The 17,287-nt window shown below is 45.4% G+C and overlaps 1 protein-coding gene and 1 long non-coding RNA gene across 11 annotated transcripts in view; one reads left to right on the top strand and one right to left on the bottom strand.

The window, feature by feature from the left end:
• Nucleotides 1-13,014, bottom strand: part of LOC122436750 — a 118,535-nt gene extending 105,521 nt beyond the window's left edge. For 2 of the 10 annotated variants that reach the window (XR_006268098.1, XR_006268099.1), the window contains exon 1: nucleotides 10,621-12,420. This is a non-coding gene — a long non-coding RNA (uncharacterized LOC122436750). Of the gene's footprint in view, nucleotides 1-2,802; nucleotides 2,949-5,101; nucleotides 5,137-6,387; nucleotides 8,391-10,620; nucleotides 12,421-12,835 lie in introns of those variants that run through there. The other 8 variants (XR_006268103.1, XR_006268107.1, XR_006268101.1 and 5 more) reach the window with 8 other exon arrangements.
• A 250-nt stretch (nucleotides 13,015-13,264) lies between these two features.
• On the top strand, nucleotides 13,265-16,183 carry CCN1 (cellular communication network factor 1). Its single transcript, XM_043460787.1, has 5 exons — nucleotides 13,265-13,555; nucleotides 13,861-14,074; nucleotides 14,426-14,782; nucleotides 14,909-15,120; nucleotides 15,235-16,183. Exons 1-5 carry the CDS (start codon nucleotides 13,493-13,495, stop codon nucleotides 15,535-15,537), a joined length of 1,149 nt encoding a protein of 382 aa, XP_043316722.1. The 5' UTR covers nucleotides 13,265-13,492; the 3' UTR covers nucleotides 15,538-16,183.
• Nucleotides 16,184-17,287: the final 1,104 nt, after the last annotated feature.

Raw genomic sequence — 17,287 nt, 5'->3', positions numbered from 1 at the left:
TCTCATTATCTGCAGATAAATGATATTAACAAAGAATGAATATATATATATACACATATGATCTTTATATAAAAGTGGTATCTTGATGTGTATAGAGTTCTTTGTACTGCTTTTGTTAAATTAACACTGTTTTGAGAGTTCCCCCAAGTTATTAAATAGTTTTCAGAAAACATGATTCTAATGGCTTCATGATATTCCTTCCAAGAGGTTATATATTAAATATAAACTTTAATAACGGCAAGGACATTGTGAAGCAGGCACTCTCCTAAACTGTTGGTAGAAGAAGAAAATGTTATGACTTTCTAGAAAATAGTTTGACATTATAGATCAATATTATTAAAAGAATTCATACCAGCTGCTCCAGTAAAGAAAGGCAAAAGAAAAGATAAACATTCACCTTCTCAGTGAAGCTATGCTAGTACATCTTCTTTAAATTGCATTCCTGACATTTGACATTGACTAGTAGAGAGACCTCAGGGACATCCTAGGTCATTCAATAGACACCAATAGAGTCACATCTTAGTAGTAGGCCCGAACTATCTGAGTGAAGGGTTCTCTAGACCGGCCCTAGGAAAGTGTAAGGCCTTGAATGGGTCAAGCTAATCTGCATATAACTTAAAGACCTGCCAAAGCAAAACACCACACTATTTAAAGAAAGAAAACAAACAATATTTGTTTGAAAATACGACAACATAATATTTATAACACTCAGCTTCCAAGCAAAAAATTACTAGACATGCCAAATAGCAGGAAAATGTGCTCCAGAATCAGGAGAAAAAGTAATCAATAGAAACAAACTTAGAAATTACAGGGTTAATGAGACTAGAAAATGATAACATTAAAAGAGCTATTATAACTGTGTACAAGTATCTAAGGTAAAATGTAAAGTGTAGGATATTTTTAAAAAATCAAATAGTTTATTTTCAGACCGCAATGAAATCAAACTAGAAATGAATATTTATTATTTATTATTATTTATTTAGAAATAAATAAATAACTAGAATGATGCCTGGAAAATATCCAAATACTCAAATTCTAAATAACACACTAACCCAAGAGTCAAAATGAAATTAAAAAGGAAATCAGAAAAATCTTTCAAATGAATGAAAATAAAAGCATATGTATCAAATTTTCTGGGATGCAGCTGGAGCATCTATAGGGAAATCGACAGCACTAAATGGTTACAATAGAAAGAAAAAAGATCTTAAGTCAGCGACCTTAGGTTCCACATTAAGAAACTTGACAAATAAAAGAAAACTGAACCCAAAGTAAACAAAAGAAATAAAGTCAGATGGCATACCACAAACAATGGGGGAATCAAATTAAACAAAACTTTAAAATCCTACCAAATGTAATGGGATGCTGGGTCACACCCTCTTGCCGATTATGCTCTTCTTTCCTGTCTACTTCCAATGTGGTCTACTGCCTAGGAAAAAGGCTTCAATAACTAGGCTTACTTTTAAAACTATATAACAGAAATCTTGGGATTCACTATGCACCATTTCTAGTGAGGCCAAGAATACAATTCACACATCCTTTAGTTATTATCACAATGCTAGAAAATGTAACTTCACCTAAAAGGCCATAAATAGACATCAGGAAGCCTAGACTGCTTACCAAAGGGAAGTGGAAAAGCATTCAAAACAAAACTACCCAGCCCCTTACTAACAAGATCATCAGAGGACCCTCCGAGTTTACGCTGATATTATGTCATTGAAGCAGTCATTTAAAAACAAGCAGAGACAGACTCAGCCTGTTCTTTCAAGCTTTGCAGAAGAAGCACTGCAATTTCCAAGAGCAACACCATCAAGGGCAATGAGAAGACCTCACCGCTAGCATAGCCCACGTACACACAAGGATCCAGAGGCAGTGTGTACACAATGCACCCTTATGAGGGGACACAGTATTTGCACACAGGCATTATTTACCTGGGCTTTCCTGGTAGCTCAGACGGTAAAGACTCTGCCTGCAATTCAGGAGATCCAGGTTCAATCCCTAGATTGGGAAGATCCCCTGCAGAAGAGAATGGCAGTCCACTCCAGTATTCCTGCCTGGAGAATTCCTTGGATAGAGGAGCCCGGCAGGCTACATTCCATGGGTTGCAAAGAGCAACTACATATAATTTACCTATGCTCTCACCACTCTAGACCATGCCGTCCTCAAAGTCAGAGACCAGATCTTAGTCACCTTTGTATCCCTAAACCCTAGCATGCTGCAATCATTTAATAAGTGTCCTTTAAAAGTCAAGCGGGAACCCTCTAGAAACCTAAAGGGTTGTCGAAAGCACCCAATGTGATAGCCTTGAGATTTAGAACACAAAACAAGGCTTCAGATCCAAGTCGAAACTAAAGAACACAGGCTTACTATCTCTTTCCTGAGTTCAATTCAACTTTTGAAACATTTTAAAAATGAATTTGTTTCCAGCCTTCAGTGAGTATTTGGGTGGGACTGGGTTTTATCTGAACTAGTCTGCCCATCCTTTTCCCACGGTGTTCTGGAAGAAAGCAGAGTGGTGACTCACACCTGGCACTATTCTTAGTTCCTATGTACTGACAGCAGACTGAATTCCAAAAGAGAGGCATTTACTGAATACAAAGGATTAAAATCTGGATGTCCTGGCCCTAAAATGTGGTTCATGTTATAAACTTTCCAACATGATGCTAAATTAGCTGCATTTGGTTCCAGATGGTTAATGCCTAGTGAGTGGAAAGGTGACTTCCAGTGGAAATTGCCTCAATTCTTACTTTATGTCACTTCAGAATTATTCCCTGAGTTTACCTCACACCCACCCTCATCTCCTACCTCCTTCCTTGGCTCCAGCTTTTTGAATTTCAGGCTCTTGAAAACAGTGCTTGCAGGATGGCCCAACTATGAAAATAGTCCTTTCTGGCCACATCTCCTGGATGGAGACTCAAGGACTTTTCTATTGGAAACTGCAGAGCAAGGACCTAGGAAGTGCAGAAAACCCACAGAAGAGAAACGTGATTGGAATCAGGATGAGCTATGTTAACAAGAAAAGATAATGAATCCACAGGAATGTCATAATTCACTATGTTCTTCTCATTCCACCCCAACACACAAGCACCCATATACACACATGTACACACAACACACACTTCAGTGCGTTTGTCCAATACCCTTTTCACATAGTCCTCTGACTTCCTTCTCAGTTTCCACTCCCTTAACAAGTTGTTGTTCAGTCGCTTAGTTGTGTCCAACCCTTTGCAACCCCTTGGACTGCAGCACACCAGGCTTCCCTGTCCTTCATCATCTCCCAGAGTTTGCTCAAACTCATGTCCATGAGTCAGTGAAGGGCATCACCCTTTATGAGTGCTTGCTCTTTTTTTTATATTTTCTTACTGTTGTCACCTTGCCTTCATAGAGCCACTGGATTACTTCAGTGCAGCCTCAGGCTGCCATGGCACTTCCTTCTGTCTTTGAAACACAAACTCCCTGAATCATACTTCCTTCATTATTTCCACTTAAACTCCACACCCTGGGGAACCTGTCATCTACCCCTAGAAGACAGAAATCACGGATATCTAAATTATTCTACATAGTGCCTAGCAAGGAAGCAAATCCAAGTGCAGGCTTAGTATCACCATTTTTGTTCTCTGATTATAGTGGTGAGGATAATGATCTCATCCACTTTAATTTGCACCTTCTTGAGAAGTCAGGCTCACCAGTGAGTTGCTCAAAAACTGCAGCATCAATGGATCTGAAAGTGCTAAGAAAAGGTGAAAGGGCTGGCGCTATAAAGGCAAGGTGGTAACAATAAAAGAAAATAGAACAAGAGCAAACACTCATAAAGGGAGCTGAAACTCAGGAAGATAGGACGATGTAGCAAAAATGTAGAAAGGGCAAAGACTTCGGGTTTGGGAGCAGTTAGGTCTGGGCTAGACGCCGTATTTGGTCACGTACTAACTGCCTAATCTTGAGCGAGTTGCTTAACTTCACTGAGCTCCAACTTCCTAAGTTTAGAAAGATGTTCACATGCTCACCTTAGAGGATTTTCTTGAACGTAAGGTGAGATAACCTTTAAGGTTTTTGGCTCATGTCAGTTCTCTTCCCTCTCAGAAAAAAGAATTCATGGTGATAATTTCCAACAGCACCCACAAAGTTGGTCCTGTCTGTTATCAATGCATTTTCAGAGGCTCATATTAAGTTTCTCATTTGTATGTGTTTTACTATTGTCTCATGAAGATGCCCATGTTTTCTGCAATTGCCAGCTTCAAGGGGAAGATACATGTTAGTGCCTACACATGACTGAGTCTGAACCATCATATCCACCAAAATATACAAACTGAAAAAGACCTCACATTTTTAAAGGGTGGGACTCAAAGTTAAGATGTTCTTGTCTTTATTCCCAGAGCAATTTGGCTGCCTTTTACCTAGAACATAGATCGCTGTATTATATTATCTGTTTATGCCTCTAGATCTTTTCTAGGCTATGAGAGCCAACATAGCAAAATCTAGATGTTGTTTCTCTTTGCCTTGCCACCTAGAATGAAGCCTGTCATTCATATCATATTAATAGGGCTGAACTGAGCCATTCATCTTCTGAATCGGCAGTGTTTTTTTGGTACATATTCACATTTTATAATTCCCCCAGCAGCATTTCCTAGGGCCTCAGAAGATTCAAGCATTGAAGACATGTTGTCTTCACTGTTTAAGAACTGACTGTTCAGGTGATCAAAAAGTACAAACTTTCAGCTATAAAATAATATAAAATAAATAAATCCTGGGAATGTAATGTACAGCATGGTGACTATAGTTCATGCTGTGCTAAGCTGCTTCCATTGTGTCCAACTCTTTGTGACCCTATGGACTATAGCCCACCAAGCTCCTCTGTCCATGGATTCTCCAGGCAAGAATACTGGAGGGGGTTGACATGCCCTCCTCCAGGGGATCTTTCTGACCCGGGAATCAAACTTGCATCTCTTATGTCTCCTGCATTGGCAGGCAGGTTCTTTTACCACTAGTACCACCTGGGAAGCTCCAACCATAGTTGATACTGCATTGTAAATAAGAGTAGATCTTAAAACTTCTACTCACCCCCCAAAAAAAACTACATGAAGTGATGGATGTGAACTATACTTACTCTGGTGATCATTTCCCAATATATATATACACTGAATCATTATGTTGTATACCTAAAATTAATATAATATTATATATCAATTTTTAAGTTAGAAACAAGTATAAAAAAATAAAACGGACTGTTTAAAAACAGCTTTGTTTTGTTTTTTGAAAGCTAATATTTAATCAAAGGAGAGAGGATAAAAGATGTCAAAGAAATGCCTGGGACTAGCCTTAAATTGCTGTATGCTTTTTCTTTTTCTGCCATAACCTTGGGCAACTTGCCCATGCCCACATCCAGGGTTCAGTGCCACCTTGCCCAAGGTGTGCACAAGGAGTGTTTGATGGGTGCCTGGAGGGCTCTGTACTGAGCAGCTCAGATGTGAGGGTGACCACAGGCTGTGGGTGGTAGCAGGACCATCTGCCTCAGGTGATAAAGTCAATGGTGATGACTAAGCTAGGGTAGAAGCATCTCTCAATCTCTGAGTTCCTCCTCTGCTCTGACACATCTCTTTCTCTTCAGAGGAAATAGGAACAAGTTCAGGCAAGGGTCCCTGAGGAGGGAACCCTCTTTTATTATTTAACTCATTCACTACCAGACTCTCTTGAAGAAAGTGAGGTCTACCAGGTCTGAAAACACAAATAAGCTCACATTTAGAAAAATATTTAAGTGAGGTCCACAATCAGTTGTTAGGAGGAAGTCAAGAAGTTGGGGGCAAGTACCTAGATTTTAAGGCAGATTCCATCGAAAGAATGGCCTTTGGGTGCAGACACTCTCTGTCCCTTAACATCTCATATATATACTAACTGCCTAGTCTTTGGTAGACAAAAACCAGGCACCATAGGTACAGTGATCCTCATGGCTCCCAAACACTGAGGCCACGTTTTAACTGTCACTAACTCTCAGGTATGGTGTTTTGTACCTGACTGAGTGCATGACTTCTGAGCTGGGGCAACCTCATTATCTTATAGATGAGGAAACCAAGGCAAAAACCTCACATGGCTCAACACTGTTTGTAGGCAAAGTTGCAATTCCATGAGAGGCAAGGCCATTAAAGTGCTTTGTTAGATGATCGCCGGGGCCCCAGTGCAAGCCAGGATCCTGACTTGGGTGGGGTTTATAAATCACATCATCTATATATAACTTAGCAAATGATTTTTAAACTAGAGTACATCTAGTTTTTTTCTCTAAAGAATACAGAATATTCTCTAGAGAATAAGTCTAATTCATCCTATGCTAACTGTAGTGAAAGTAAAGGTAATGGTGGTGATTGCAGTGGAAATAATTATAATTTATTAAATACTTACTATATGCCAAGCATCCTGCTGAGTATTAAACATGTCTTATGTCTTTGTTCAGCCCAACTGCCAGAATCCTCCTTCACACTTAATCCTTGGCCCTGCAAAAGTTGGCACTAATAAATGGCTTTAGTCTCTCCGTGTGCTCACATACTGTGCCCAGATCAAATCCTTTCTCAATTCTGAATGTGGTATGTGTGGTGTTAAGTGGGCATTTAAGAGACAAGTATCTCGGGAAATAAAACCCACAGAAGGTGAAGGTTAATTCTTAATCTCTGATCTGGAACCAACCCATTTGATAGTGACTTATAATTATATATTTCGTGTTGCTCAAACATGTCAGAAGATAGATTGCAGGGTGGAGTGGGAGGGGTACCTTCCAGTCCATTCCTTTGAAATGTTTCTATGTTATCACAAAACAAGAAGATCTGTAAAGTAAAGGGGTTAGAAATGCCTGGCTTCCTGTGGACAGATGCCAGGTGAAGGAAATAAACAGATATAGTTCCCACTGGATACAAATGCCCTAAAAAAAAAAAAAAAGTGTTTCCTACCATGCTGCCAAGAGAATGCCTGCTGCTTACAACATAAATTCAAGGGGAGAAGAAAGAAGACAGAGTAGTGTTTGGGGAAGATGGAAAGTGGAAAATAAGAAAAAGACACATTCCAATTTTGTTGATAAAGCATAAACTCTTACAACTGAGTCAAGTGACAGCCCTAACTCTTAAACAAATGAAAACCTAGCCAACCTGCCAGTTCAATGGAGCCCATGGTGCTATTCCTTAACATGTCAAGAGAGGCTGAGAGTTACAGAATGCCAGAACAGGACAGGTTTTCAGAGACATTTAGTCTGGAGATCACAATTGGCAGCTCCCACACATTGTCTTCTTGGGTTTTCCCAGGATTAACTTAGATGGCATTTTAACATCGTTTTAATTAATTGTCAATATTTTAAAAATTAAAAGTCTTCGCGTAAGAATTCAGATCACTAGTACCTCTAAAATTTGAGAAAACAAGCAAACACTGGATCTACATTTTCATCTACCAACCACTCAGCCCCCACTCCACCCCTCATAGAGTCTACACTATCCACATTGTTGCCCCAGGCTGAGGCTAGTGTCATCAGGCAAAAATCCTTGGAATGGCATTTTGTTACCTGGCTGATCCCCTTAAGCCCTTCAGTGCATATTCCCTGAGCTGGGGCAATGCCATTATCTTATAGATGAGAGGAAACCAAGGCAAAACCTCCCAGGCTCACCACTACCTGTAGACAGAGCCCCAATAACATGGGCAAGGCCACTGGCAGAAGATCCAGTTGATGTCTCTTGCCAGTTCCCCAAAGGAATTCTATGGCCATGCCTTACTAGTGGGTCATCAAAGCTCTATTCCCTCAAATATCTTTCCATGTATCAGACTCTTGTTTATCATTAGAGACTCAGATTAGTTCTATATCCATTGCCCAGGCCCAAAAGTGTCAGACTGTAAAGTCATTCAGGGGAAGGCCAATGTTAAAGTCCCCTTTTTGGTGCCATGACATATCATGAGCTCAGAATAAATCTGGGGTTTGAAGAGGATAAGCAATTTGTCCTCAGATACATAGGTGATTATGCTCATAACATAATTGGAAAAAAAAAGTTAAAAGTAGATTGAGTGTATAAGAAACACTCAGACTGATAAACTATCAAATAAGTAGCAGTGAAAACTATCTCAGTGACAAATGTAGCTCTTACCAGGCCAACCCTTACTCCAGAAGTAGGACTGTCTGATCAGTGTGGCTTGTAAGATATCAGAAGGATTCCCAAGGCCTAGATACCTTCTCTGCCATCTGCCAAGGTGTCAAAAAGTCCACTATATAAATCTGTTTGCATTAAGGCTTTTTCTGTTGAAATGCAACAGCCCTTTCCCTCTCCTCCCCAAGAGCCAGTGCTACGCTATGCCTAGTTGCTCAGTCGTGTCCGACTCTTTGCAACCCCATGGACTGTAGCCCGCCAGGCTCCTCTGTCCATGGGGATTCTCTAGGCAAGAATACTGGAGTGGGTTGCCATGCCCTCCTCCAGGGGATCTCCCCAACCCAGGGATTGAACCCAGGTCTCCCACATTTTCAGGCAAATTTTTACAGTCTGAGGCACCAGGGAAGCCCGAGAGCCAGCACATAAGGCAATTCTTAGAGGTTTGTACAGCTTCAGTTAACTCATCAACTTTTCTGTCTGATGCATTTATCCTGGAACACCTGCATAAGTTGTGACAGAGTTAAATAAGGGTAAGCTTCAGAAGAAGGGACAGGTCTGAACATCTAAGTGATCGGGAGTAGGCACATTGGTTAAGTGCAAGGTCAGCTAGGGCCAAGAAGCCTGGGTTCAATTCTGCTACCTACTGAGTGCTCTTTGACTAAATATTTACCCTCTGTGCCTCCCTTTTTTTTTTTTTTTTCATTTAGATAGAGAATGGTGTTAACAATGCCCTCAATGGGGCATTAGAGAATCAAATAAGTCAATAAATAGCAGGCATTCAAAACCGTGCCTGACACAAAGTGAGCCCTATATAAGCATTGACTTCTGTCATTATCAGGAGAGGATGGCATGAAATTTGACCCTGAAAGGGACTGCTCCAGTTTTACCACTGCTGTCTCCTTTCCCAGTTTACTGATGACTGTAGGCTAGTGGACGGCAGAGCTAGGGCTTCCTATCCAGGGGTTCTGCCTCCACGGAACTTAGTGATGAGGAGGGAAGGAAGGGTTGTGGGAGACCCAAGAGAAACCGAGAGCGAGCTTCAGCCTCTCTCCCTTCTAGGGATAACGGGATCAAGGCCCTCGGGGACTACTCCCCCAAATTAATTCCTGGTCCCCACTTTCGAGTGGGCTTGATGTCTCAAGAACGCCTGGTTCCGACACACACCCACACCCCCGCGCCTGGGCGTACCCTCCAAGTCTGGCACAGCGCGGCAACTCTGCCCCGTTGGGAGGACGAGTCAACAGCGGGGTGGACGGGAAAAGTGACACAATCGGGCCGGCGCCCTCCGCGCCAGCCTCCCACGCAGCGCAGGGCGGGCCGAAGCCTCTCAAGGAGTGCGGGTCCGAGTCCGGCGGCCGCGGTCTCCGGGGCACGCACGCACCCGCACGCCCGGCACGCCTGCCGCCCCGCGGCGCGAGGGCCGGACGCGGGCACTTTTCAGCAACGCGGCGGCCGCGCGGTTGCCGGGCCCAGCTCCTAAGACCGCCGCCGTCGCCTCCGCCCCCCAGAGCTGGATGACGGAGTCTTGAAAGACTTTCACCAAATATGGGCTGGGGCTGGAAACGTCCTGCGGCGCGCGCCGCCGGAAACCTCTAGTCCTGGCAACCGCGGTGACTCCGGGTGCGCGGGCCGGGCAGCCGGCAGGGGGCAGCGGGCGGCAGGCGGCGGGGCGCTTACCGGTGCTCGGCCCAGGATCTCTCCCGCCCCCATACCACTCTTGCCGCGCCGCCCCTGCCCGCTGTCTCCGCAGAGGCGCGGGGGACAGCCGAGGCCTTCCCAGCACCATTGGCACTCAGTTCCTGCCCTCACCCCTGCTCTCCGACTCTCCCTGCGATCTCTCGGGGTGGGGTGGGCGGTGGGGAGAGATCGAATAGCCGTAAAGCCGGCCTTTCGCTGTCACCTTGAGTTGTTCTGTTCCTTCAGGTGGCTATTAAAAGTGGAGTTGTGAGACCACCGAGTACCTAACTGTGAGGACAGATGCAAGCACACACACAGCTCTTACAGGCACTTTTGTCGTCCAAGGCGGTGGTTCTCCGGGTGTGATTCCCCGAACCAGCGGGGTCACATCACCTCGAGACTTCTTTGAAACTAATTAGAACTAATTAGAAACTAAGAAACTTCTTAGAACTAATAACAAATTCTGGGGTGGGGCCAGTTGGATCGGTCGTTTAACCAGCCCTCCAGGTGAGTCTGATGCAGGCCAAAGTTGGAGAACCACTGGTCTAGGGCTAGGAAACCGGAGTCGCCAGATTTAGGGTGATTATTATTCTCAGTTGCCGCCAGACAGTGAACCCTTCTTTTGGTGACCTAAAATTCCCTGGCATCCGCGGGCGAGAGACGTTCCCATCGCTCAGTCCAAAGCCAGGAGCGGAGAAGACAAGCAGCCCCTTCTCCGCGCCCTGCAGCCCAAGGAAACAAGGCGGCCCGTTATTCACTCTTGGGGCTCCCGGAGAGGGAGGGTGGGGGAGGAAAGAGAGCAAAAGAGCCATGCAAAGGAGGACCGGAGGACACTTACCCATAAACGTTTGCACATTTACCCTTCAATCTGTCAACGGGAGCTGCTCTGCAGCTCTCAGCAGAGGAGGCGAGAAGGCAACCGGACGTTTGGGGTTTCTGGACCTTCCTGGAACAGGACTTGAGGAGCTGCTATTCCTCTTGTCTGATGCTGTCGTTTACTAGCAGTCACACCAGGACATAGTGTAGGGAAAGGCTGTGCACATAGGTTACTCCTGTCTCTCCGGCTCCCCAGTCCTGGCCCTGCTTGCTCCGGCTTCCCACCCACTCCCACAACACACCCCCTGCTTTAAATGGGCAGCTGACGGTGAGGTTCTGTAAGCTTCTCCTCTGAGGCAAACTCATCCTCCAAGATTCCCCAGATGAAGTCCAGAAACAAACCCACACACTCTTGTTAGAAAACTTTAATCTGATTTTTAATGGAATCTCTGGAATGGTGTGTTTGGGAATGCTGTGCTGCACATTGCATCTTTCTGAGCTCTCCCTTGCCCCCACCCCCTATACAACTTCCATAAAGGAACAAGGTGTATACATGAGCCAGTTGGATCATCTGTCCTAATTTCATTTTTAAATTATGATAGACAGATTGCATGAAAAACAAGGAATTCCAAAGAATTTCCTGCCCTGGGAACAGAAGTTAAGTCTATATTTAACAACATTTGAAGCTGTCAAGAATGCTTTGTGGTTGGATAACAGAGGCAGAAAAATGTTAAAAACGCAGGCTACTGCTATACCCAAATATGGAAATATTGTTACGTCTGGTGTCTGATTCACCATCTGGAAATACTTACAACCATGAAGTCAAATAGAAAAGACGCCGCAACAGAAGCCAGGAACGCTCCTCTCCATTCTCTCTCCACCGCCTCCTCCCACCCTGTGCTGCATCTACTCCTAGTCACTTCATTATGGAGGAAACAATACTGAAACTCTACTACAGGAAAAAACAAAAACGTTTTCTAAGTAATAACTGGTGAGTTGACTTGGATAGGGCCCAGAAAACCTGACAGTTTATTGTCTTGAAAAGTAAGACCCCCTTCCAACTAAACCTTAAAGATCCCATTCCCTCTAGTAAAAGCCTCTTAGACTTCTGGAAGAGCACTTTTGAATGAATGAAACTTAACTCTTTCCTGCCACAGTTCTCTGCATTGGAGAATGTTTTCATTGCAGTAGGTCTTTATTGTGTTTATCAGTCATTCACGGAAAGTTACACTGAAGGCCTCCTTAAGCCAGACAGCTCAGTCATTTAGACTGAACAGCCCTAAACATTACAAAGGACAAAAATTTCTCCTACAGCACATATACATGAGAAACTGGCATAATTACTGTGTATGTTTTTATGAAAATTACACAAGAATTGTAGTTTTGAAACTTTGAGGGAACATTTGTCAAGCACACTAATGGTTTTTGAAGTTCAAATAATTTGCTTTGTAAGGGGTCTTCTATTGAATGTGTTGCTGGTAGCAAAAGACCTTAAAATTGCCAACTTTTTTTTTTTTACTACAAAATATTACATCCTAAGACTCTAATTTCTCTGTACTTAGAGGGCAAAGCATTGCAATTCACTTGAAATGGGAGGCTTCTAAGTGGTCCCAGGAAAGGGGTTAAAACCGCCTGCAAAACTTTCCGTGTCAAGGAGTCTGTTTTCTCCAGAGATCCATTGGGCACAATGGTGCTGGAATCTGGTTTGATTTTGCTGTATATGCAGGTAATGATCTCAATACAAATCACTTCACGGTAGTCCTCTACGCTTCTGGCTGGCTGCTTAGTTAGCGTCGCCTCCCGCCTGCGGAGGGAGACTGGAAGGGCTTACCCGGTCTCCTGCATCCGTGAGGAAGTGTAAGACAGCCTGCCGGAGAACTCCCTGCGTTCGTTTCCTCTCCGACTTCCAACCCAGGCAGTGGGTTGGAACTTAAGTGGGAACCTCCAAAAACAAACAAGTACGACGTACCAAAAGGAGGGGGGGGAGGGGCGGAAGAGGGAAGACCTCTGTCTGGGAATCTGCCAGACAATGGGGGAAGTAGATTTTTCCCCCCTTCTCATTCATAAATGCCACTGCGGGTATTAGTTTGCAATATATTTAACTTGGCTAATAAACACCATGCCAAAGCTTTGGGACTTGATCAGAGCACGCCTCTATGAAATCCTCAAATAGAGTCCTGGCTCCCAGACACTCCCCCTCCTCGTTCGCCTTTCTCAATAGATAACTTGATTCTCACCTTCGCTGTAAACAGGCAAACGGCTCGCTGCCTTCCCGGGTGAGGGCTTCCAAGGCTGCGGGGTCAACTTGGCATCACCAAACAAAACGACTTTTGTCCCTCCCTCCAGGTCCTCCCACCCTCCCAGTCCAGGCAAAGTTCTGAACTCGCCCCCCTCAGCCCTTCCACCACCATCACCATCATCACGCCAAGAAGAGCCCTCCCCAACAGAAGTCGTTATTTAAAGTGGAAAAAACGGAAGATTGTTTTCTTGACGGGTCCAGGACAAAAAAAAAAAAAAAAAAGTGCAACGGAGCCAGGGGAGGCGCTTGGCAGGAGCCCGCGCCAACCAGCATTCCTGAGATGTTTGAGAATTCTGGAACGCACAGACAGAGCCGACGTCACTGCAACACGCGGCGCCGCGACCGGCCCGTATAAAAGGCGGGCTCTGGGCGCTGGGGCAGACCGCGAGCGAGAGCGCCCCCGAGCAGCACCCGCGCCCTCCGCTACTCCTCGGCCAGGACCTCGGGAGAAGGACGCCCGCAAACCGCTCGCCGGCCCGGCCCTCGCCTCCCTGCCGCCCGGCCCACTACCCCAGCCGCGCCGGCTCGCCCGCTGCGCTCTGGTGTGTTGGCATCTTTGCCTCTGCGCTCGCCCGGACCACTCCCGCGCGCCACGATGAGCTCCCGCACCGCCAGGACGCTCGCCCTCGCCGTCACCCTTCTCCACTTGGCCAGGCTGGTGAGTTCTTAGGCCACCGCTTCCCCGTCCGCTCTCACAGCCCCTTCCTCTTTCCCCGGAAGACCCGCGGTCGGAAAAGCTAGACTCCAAAGTTCGGGGGGCGTTTCGGGATAGCTCTTTCTTTAAGCCCGCCCTGAAGACCTGCCGGGGGCCTCCTGGCGTTCGCCGCTGCCCGGGACGGCCGGGCTGGACGGGATCAGAAAGCCCCCTCCCCGGCCGCCCGGGTCAGACACCCGCGTCCCTTCTTGGGGCGCCTCTCCTGCGTACCCCCGCGGAGCCTCACGCGTTTCCTCACCCCCTTCCAGGCTCTCTCCACCTGCCCCGCCGCCTGCCACTGCCCCCTGGAGGCTCCCAAGTGCGCCCCCGGAGTCGGGCTGGTCCGGGACGCCTGCGGCTGCTGTAAGGTCTGCGCCAAGCAGCTCAACGAGGACTGCAGCAAAATGCAGCCCTGCGACCACACCAAGGGGCTGGAATGCAACTTCGGCGCCAGCTCCACCGCTCAGAAGGGGATCTGCAGAGGTAAGAGGCTTGCGGTTTGGCCCCTTTTAAAAAAAAGAATAGTCCCCGAAGTCCAGAAGTTTAGTAATTTTGAGACCATGTATGGTGATGCTTTGTTGTTGGTAGCTTGGCAGAAAGGCTCATGATTTCAGCAGTCTGGAATGCAATTCAGTGTGTCTGGGCCCAACGAAAAGCGCATACGGAAAAGTGATTCCTGACTAACTTATTGTTCTGGTCTGGAGTCTCCGGGGAATTGTAGGAAACTTTACCATAAATTGAATTAAGCAGCAGAAAATATGTATGAGTTTCAGGCCGTAGTTCAGAATCTCACCTTTATCCACCCCTTCCTTTCTTTTTCGGTGCTCTTTGCAGCTCAGTCGGAGGGCAGACCCTGTGAATATAACTCCAGAATCTACCAGAATGGGGAAAGTTTCCAGCCCAACTGTAAACATCAGTGCACATGTATCGATGGCGCCGTGGGCTGCATTCCTCTGTGCCCTCAAGAACTCTCTCTCCCCAACTTGGGCTGCCCCAACCCCCGGCTGGTCAAAGTTACCGGACAGTGCTGTGAGGAGTGGGTCTGCGACGACGACGGTGCCAAGGACCCTGTGGACGACAGGGAGGGCCTCCTGGGCAAGGAGCTGGCCTTCGATGCCTCGGAGGTGGAGTTAACGAGAAACAATGAATTAATTGCAGTTGGAAAAGGCGGCTTCCTGAAGCGGCTCCCGGGTAAGTTAAAGACTGCGACCTTGCCCTGAACCCTATGCCTAGTCTGAAGCTTTAGAGAAATGAGAACTTGGATTTGTTTGTGTCCCTGTGTTTCTGAGAACTCTTGCCTCTTGTTTGTCTGTCTAGTTTTTGGAATGGAACCTCGCATTCTTTACAACCCTTCTTCACATGGCCAGAAATGTATCGTCCAAACAACTTCGTGGTCCCAGTGCTCAAAGACCTGTGGAACTGGTATCTCCACACGCGTTACCAATGACAACCCTGAATGCCGCCTGGTGAAAGAAACCCGGATCTGTGAAGTGCGGCCTTGTGGACAGCCGGCGTACGGCAGCCTGAAAGTAAGTGCCTGCGGTGCTGTGGTGTAGACTGGTCCCCTGGGTGTAGACTGGGTGAGAAGGGACCTTCTCTTCCGAGAAAGAGAAAACACTAACTTCCCTTCTCTTTTCTTACAGAAGGGCAAGAAATGCAGCAAGACCAAGAAATCCCCCGAACCGGTGCACTTTACTTACGCTGGATGTTCGAGTGTGAAGAAATACCGACCCAAGTATTGCGGGTCCTGCGTGGACGGCCGCTGCTGCACGCCTCAGCAGACCAGGACTGTGAAGATGCGGTTCCGCTGCGAAGACGGCGAAATGTTTTCCAAGAACGTCATGATGATACAGTCCTGCAGATGCAACTACAACTGCCCGCATGCCAACGAGGCCGCCTTCCCCTTCTACAGGCTGTTCAATGACATTCACAAGTTTAGGGACTAAATGCCACTCGGGTTTCCAGCACAAGGGTGGACAAAATGGGGAGAGAAGAGTGTCAGAATCACAGAGGCATGGGTGGGGGCGGCGGGGTGAAGGGACTTACGGTAGGAGGGAGGCATTGCTCATTCTTGAGTAGTATTAAGGTATTTCGAAACTGCTAGGTGTGCTGGTGCACATGGACACTAACGCAGCTGCGATTGGAGAATACTTCGCTTCATAATATTGGAGCACACGTTACCGCTTCATTTTGGAGCTTGTGGTGTTGATGACGTTCTGTTTTCTGTTTGTAAATTATTTGGTAAGCGTATTTTTCTCTAGGCTTTTTTCCTTTCGGTTTTACAGTTGTAAAAGGTCATTAAGATTAGTTGGTCAGTTGAAACCTTCATCCTTTGACAGAAGTAAATGGGAAGGGGGTCCCTTTCTGAAGGTGACACTCTATGAGTGTCCGTGAGAGGCAGCTATCTGCACTCTAAATTGCAAACAGAAATCAGGTGTTTTAAGACTGAATGTTTTTATTTATCAAAATGTAGCTTTCGGGGAGGGAGGGGAAATGTAATACTGGAATAATTTGTAAATGATTTTAATTTTATATTCAGTGAAAAGAATTTATTTATGGAATTAATCATTTAATAAAGAAATATTTACCTAATATCTGAGTGTATGGCATTCAGTATTTTAGAGAATGTTCAGAGCCATTGGGGACAATCTAGCTTATGCATTCAATCACTGAAACAAGATCTACTGAGTGAGCCAGGAACTGTTCTAGTGCTTGGGATAGAGCAGGGAACTAACTTACAAAAATCTAACAATGATTGCTTTTATAAATTCAGTAGAGAAAAACCTTGGCATTTAAAGTAATCTCTTTTAAAAACACATATTGAACCCTAGCCCTTGTACAAGCACAAGAAGATTCGGATCTGAAGTTAAGTTTGTGATTTAAATAATAATGCTTTATTTTCATAAGAATTCAAAGTCTAAGGGCCAAGCTCCATCACCTAAGCTCTTTGAGGTGGGTAGAGTCATTTGCCATTTTAATCACTTTTTAACTGTGCACGTCCCTTTAGAGAGGAGAGAAACTTTAATGAAAACAGTCCATAACTCAGGCTGCCCACATCTAAATCCATGGGCAAGATTTAAATATGGTTGGATGATGTGTTATCAGGTCACCTGTTCACATTTTTCTAGTATCGTTCCTAAAACCATGCGAGAATGACTCAAAAATTCACCCATGGTTGGGATCAGAGAAAAAAATCTTACAATCTACAGAAGTCAGTTTGTTTTCATTGAATGAATTTGAAGCACTGACTTGTGTTAATCCTAATAAGCCGATGATTAGGTAAACATGCTGTTAAATGCAAAGGAATGCAAGGAATTTCAAGTACTTTTCCAATAGCGTGAGGAGCATTCTACCCCACCCCCTTTCCTTTTTATAATATACAATATATTGAGGCAGGAGGGAGCAGTTAGATAGAACTGGCTATCTAGAGGGTCAGAGGCTAGATGCAGTGCATTCCTAAAAGAACCTGAATTGTAGGTCTAGGAGAGGTTGAGAAGGCTGCATCAATGTTTGTGAAAATGCTGGTAGCTAGTTTTAGAAGACTCACATCTTGAGAAAACACTGACAATAAATGTTTTATAGAGAGGTTTCCCTTTCATCAAGCTTCTTGGCTCCTGTTCAAATCCATAGTGAAATATTTCGGTCTTCACTTAGTTAAGAGAGTACTTGAATCTTTAGGCAACAGGAGAAGGTGCT

The sequence above is a fragment of the Cervus canadensis genome, chromosome 2, assembly GCF_019320065.1.
Source record: "Cervus canadensis isolate Bull #8, Minnesota chromosome 2, ASM1932006v1, whole genome shotgun sequence".
Classification (NCBI taxonomy): domain Eukaryota; kingdom Metazoa; phylum Chordata; class Mammalia; order Artiodactyla; family Cervidae; genus Cervus; species Cervus canadensis.
This window is presented reverse-complemented; position numbering and strand designations above follow the sequence as displayed.